General features: G+C 38.9%; 1 protein-coding gene across 1 annotated transcript; it reads right to left on the minus strand.

Moving 5' to 3' along the window:
- Positions 1-444: 444 nt before the first annotated feature.
- LOC104947756 (nuclear receptor coactivator 1-like) lies at positions 445-3,362 on the minus strand. Its single transcript, XM_010773841.1, has 4 exons — positions 3,161-3,362; positions 2,986-3,078; positions 1,619-1,759; positions 445-641 (listed from the first exon to the last, which is right to left on the minus strand). The coding sequence occupies exons 1-4, from the start codon at positions 3,276-3,278 to the stop codon at positions 445-447; spliced, it is 549 nt and encodes a 182-aa protein (XP_010772143.1). The 5' UTR covers positions 3,279-3,362.
- Between the last annotated feature and the right edge of the window lie 187 nt (positions 3,363-3,549).

The raw sequence follows: 3,549 nt of genomic DNA on the forward strand, positions 1-3,549 counted from the left end.
TGCTGCGGCTTATATTCAGGTGCGGCTTATAGTCCGAAAATTACGGTAACTATATGTAACAAATTAAGGCTTTAATGTAATGGGTTTTTATTGTAATTTCAGTGTCGAATTGCGTGATACATATATTGCAAAAACTCATATAGAGCGGGAATTATTTTTGTTAAAAGAGAGTATCAGGGGCCCATCTTGAGTTACAAAAAAAAGCCTTAAAAATAGTCATAATTTGTTTTATTAATGCCTTTTAGGTTCAACTCAATGTTGAATTTGTTAAATATAACAAAATAATTTCATTTATTTTTATTTTACTCAGACACATTTTTTGTATTTTGAAGATTATCCTGAAAGTAGAAATATGGCAATAACACTTTAACATCTGTTTAATTTTTCACAAGTTATATAACTTTAGCTATATTTAGCAGTGTTGTTGCATATTGTATATTCTCCTCAGATCACGCAGCCTTTTGATAAAACGTTTTTTTGTTTGTAATCGTACCTGTCAATAGTGTGGATGCCCATAATGAAGGGCTGAACATCAGGGTTGGGGGGGCAGCAGAACTTGCAGCGGGTATGAGCGCTGAGCGGGGTCCCATCGCTTAACGTGAAACGGTACAACGGGCTGATCGCGGTGCCGTGGGTCATCACTGGTGGGGAACACACACACACACACACACACACACACACACACACACACACACACACACACACACACACACACACACACACACACACACACACACACACACACACACAGTTTATATGTAAGGTCATGATGTCATTATTACCTTGTAGCACAAAAAGAACACAAGGTCTACCTCATTGCTTATCTTTGGTTTGGATTAAGTGGATCCATATATGCCAACATTAGAAAAACACAGGATTTTTTTTATATCAACTGCAGTTCATCTGCTAGCTTTTAGACTTTTAGGAAGACAAAGAATGATTTCAAGATGTGTCGCCCTGGTGTTAACACTTAAAATAAGCATCTCCATTTGGACACATTTTAAATAACTCTACAATCACTGAAGACAATCTATTCAAGAGCCTTTAACATACATTAGATCTGAGATTAGACTCGCGTGTTTAAATGTGGGATTAACTGATGCAAACATGTGTGCTTCAGTCTGATCTCATTTCAATTTCAAGCTAAATGTCTGACATTTGATGCTTTCAGCTTCAGATGTGAGATTACTTGTTGACATGATTAGTAAATGAAGTATTTTTTTAAGGGTCAACTAGAGCTCTAAGAAATGGTGTTAGCATATTGTTCCGACGTCTCATAAACCAAACAATCAATCCCTCTATTAAGTCAGAAATCGTTTCAAGACAGAGTCTGAACTTCTCTCTTTTTTATGAGCCCTTACTCTTGTTGCATTTAGAATATTTACTGTGTTTTCCACTAGATAAATCTGCATATAAATCACACTATCTCTAAAGGTTTTGCAGATATGAACTGTCTTGCTCAACACTTATCCTGCAGGTATGCAAAGTTATTCAAATGTAGTATTTTAAATCGATCTGTTATAATGGTATAGGAGTAGTTGCTGAGCTGTGGTGAAGCTGTCAGTGTGTATCAATGACTTGTGGGAGTGCAGCTGGACGATCGATGGCTGCTGCTCACCCTCATGCAGCAGCTTCTTGGCGTGGGAGGACTCTTTGCCCTGCGGCTGAAAGAAAGCATAGATGCACTTCCTGACCAGATCCTCCCAGCCCGGCCGGCCCGTCGCTCGCAAAGCACTGGTTTCTATGGAGATGATCTTCCCTAAAGGAGAGCAACACACAACACACACACTCGGTCAGTCTACACACTTTTCAACTTCACGCATTCAGGGTCAACACTGTGACCTGTTTGAAAAAGTGATTTAGAGAAAGAACTTTGTTAAAAGACTGGAAAAGGAATGAGGTTTTTTTAATACAATATTGTGAGAAAAAACACGTGAGAGGAAAGAAGAGATGAGTTATTATAGACAGATTGTTTCCTAATAAGCAGTTTCATTGCAGCAGCTTTACAGTACTTAGTTTGGATTTGATTTATTTTGTATATCATTTTCATGGTGTTTATTTGCTATAAAGCGCCTGTAAGAGCTGTGGAAAGTGTTATATACTAGCGTTGCCAGAAACTGACCATGATCAAAATCGATGATTCAGCAGCCCTGGCGAATAATAATCGATTATTTATGTGACCAATGGCCATTTACAATTATTAATACTATTACTATTATTAGCTTTAGTCTATATTTTGGTTGAAACTAAGCCAGAAAAAAAAAAAAAACATAAATAATAATAAAAAAATATATAAATAAAATCGATTTTTAAAAATAATATTCGATTATGGAGACTGTAACGAATGTTCGAATAATCGAATAATCACTGGCATCCCTATTATATACCTGCCATGTTTTTTATTAGTTTACTTAAGATGCTCAGGTTAAGGACGATCCGCTCTAAACTCTCTAACCCTGAAAACAACCTTGTAAGAATTATTCCTGCGTGTTTTACAGTCATTCCCCTCAGGTGTGATCACATTTTACTCACTGGCCACACGGCTTACATAGAGTCCAGTTCTAGAGAGCAGCAGTTTCTATAGGAGTTGATTGACAGTCAAAACACATCTATGGCTACAAAAACTAACATTTTCTCCATTAATATCTCAATTGTTTCCTTTTAAAACTGAAACACATCCACCTGAGTTTCCCATTTATTTGTAAGGGTCCAACCTACAGTCAAAAATTCAAACATATACAGTAAACCATCATGGACATAAAAGATAATCAGTCAATATTCACATGTCTGAGGCTGAAAACCGTTTATTTGACCAAGTTTCCTTAGAAAATGTCTTTATAATAAATCACAGGAGTAGTCTTCAGCTGTTTCCTAAATGTATGATGTAATGTACAATCTAATTCCAGTGTATGCCAGCGATAACATGACTCTTGGGAATCCTGACTATTAAATACGTGTGTGTGTGTGTGTGTGTGTGTGTGTTACCTGTGGGGTCCTGCTTGGTGATGAAGGACTCAGTGCTGAAAGGCTGAGTGCGAGGAATACGGCAGGCAATACATATGAGGCAGCTCTGCAGGTCTGAGGGAAGAGAGGACACAAGTGATGAGTGTGCGTGTGTGTGTGCGTGTGCGTGTGCGTGTGTGTGTGTGCGTGCATGTACCCTCTCCCTCCTCCTGCATGCTCCGTGGTTGGGACACGGTGAAGCACTGCATGATCTCGTACTGCTGCCGAGCCTCTGTGTTCTCTGCATCCAGCTCGTCAGGCGGCCTCTTCAGCATGCGACAGTTGAAGGTGTGGCTGTTCCTCCGGGCAGAATCCTGCGGCCACGGCACACCGTTCACTGCACACACACACACACACACACACACACACACACACACACACACACACACACACACACACACACACACACACACACACACACACACACACACACACACACATTTTTAAGACCCGTGACATTTAAGCAAAAAATTGTTTTTGCATTTTTTTTCTTCCACTTTTTTCTGTTATTATTTTTATTTTTCTATATAAGAATATAACTCACTT

This window comes from Notothenia coriiceps, unplaced genomic scaffold, assembly GCF_000735185.1.
Source record: "Notothenia coriiceps isolate Sejong01 unplaced genomic scaffold, NC01 NC01_scaffold00012999, whole genome shotgun sequence".
Lineage (NCBI taxonomy): Eukaryota > Metazoa > Chordata > Actinopteri > Perciformes > Nototheniidae > Notothenia > Notothenia coriiceps.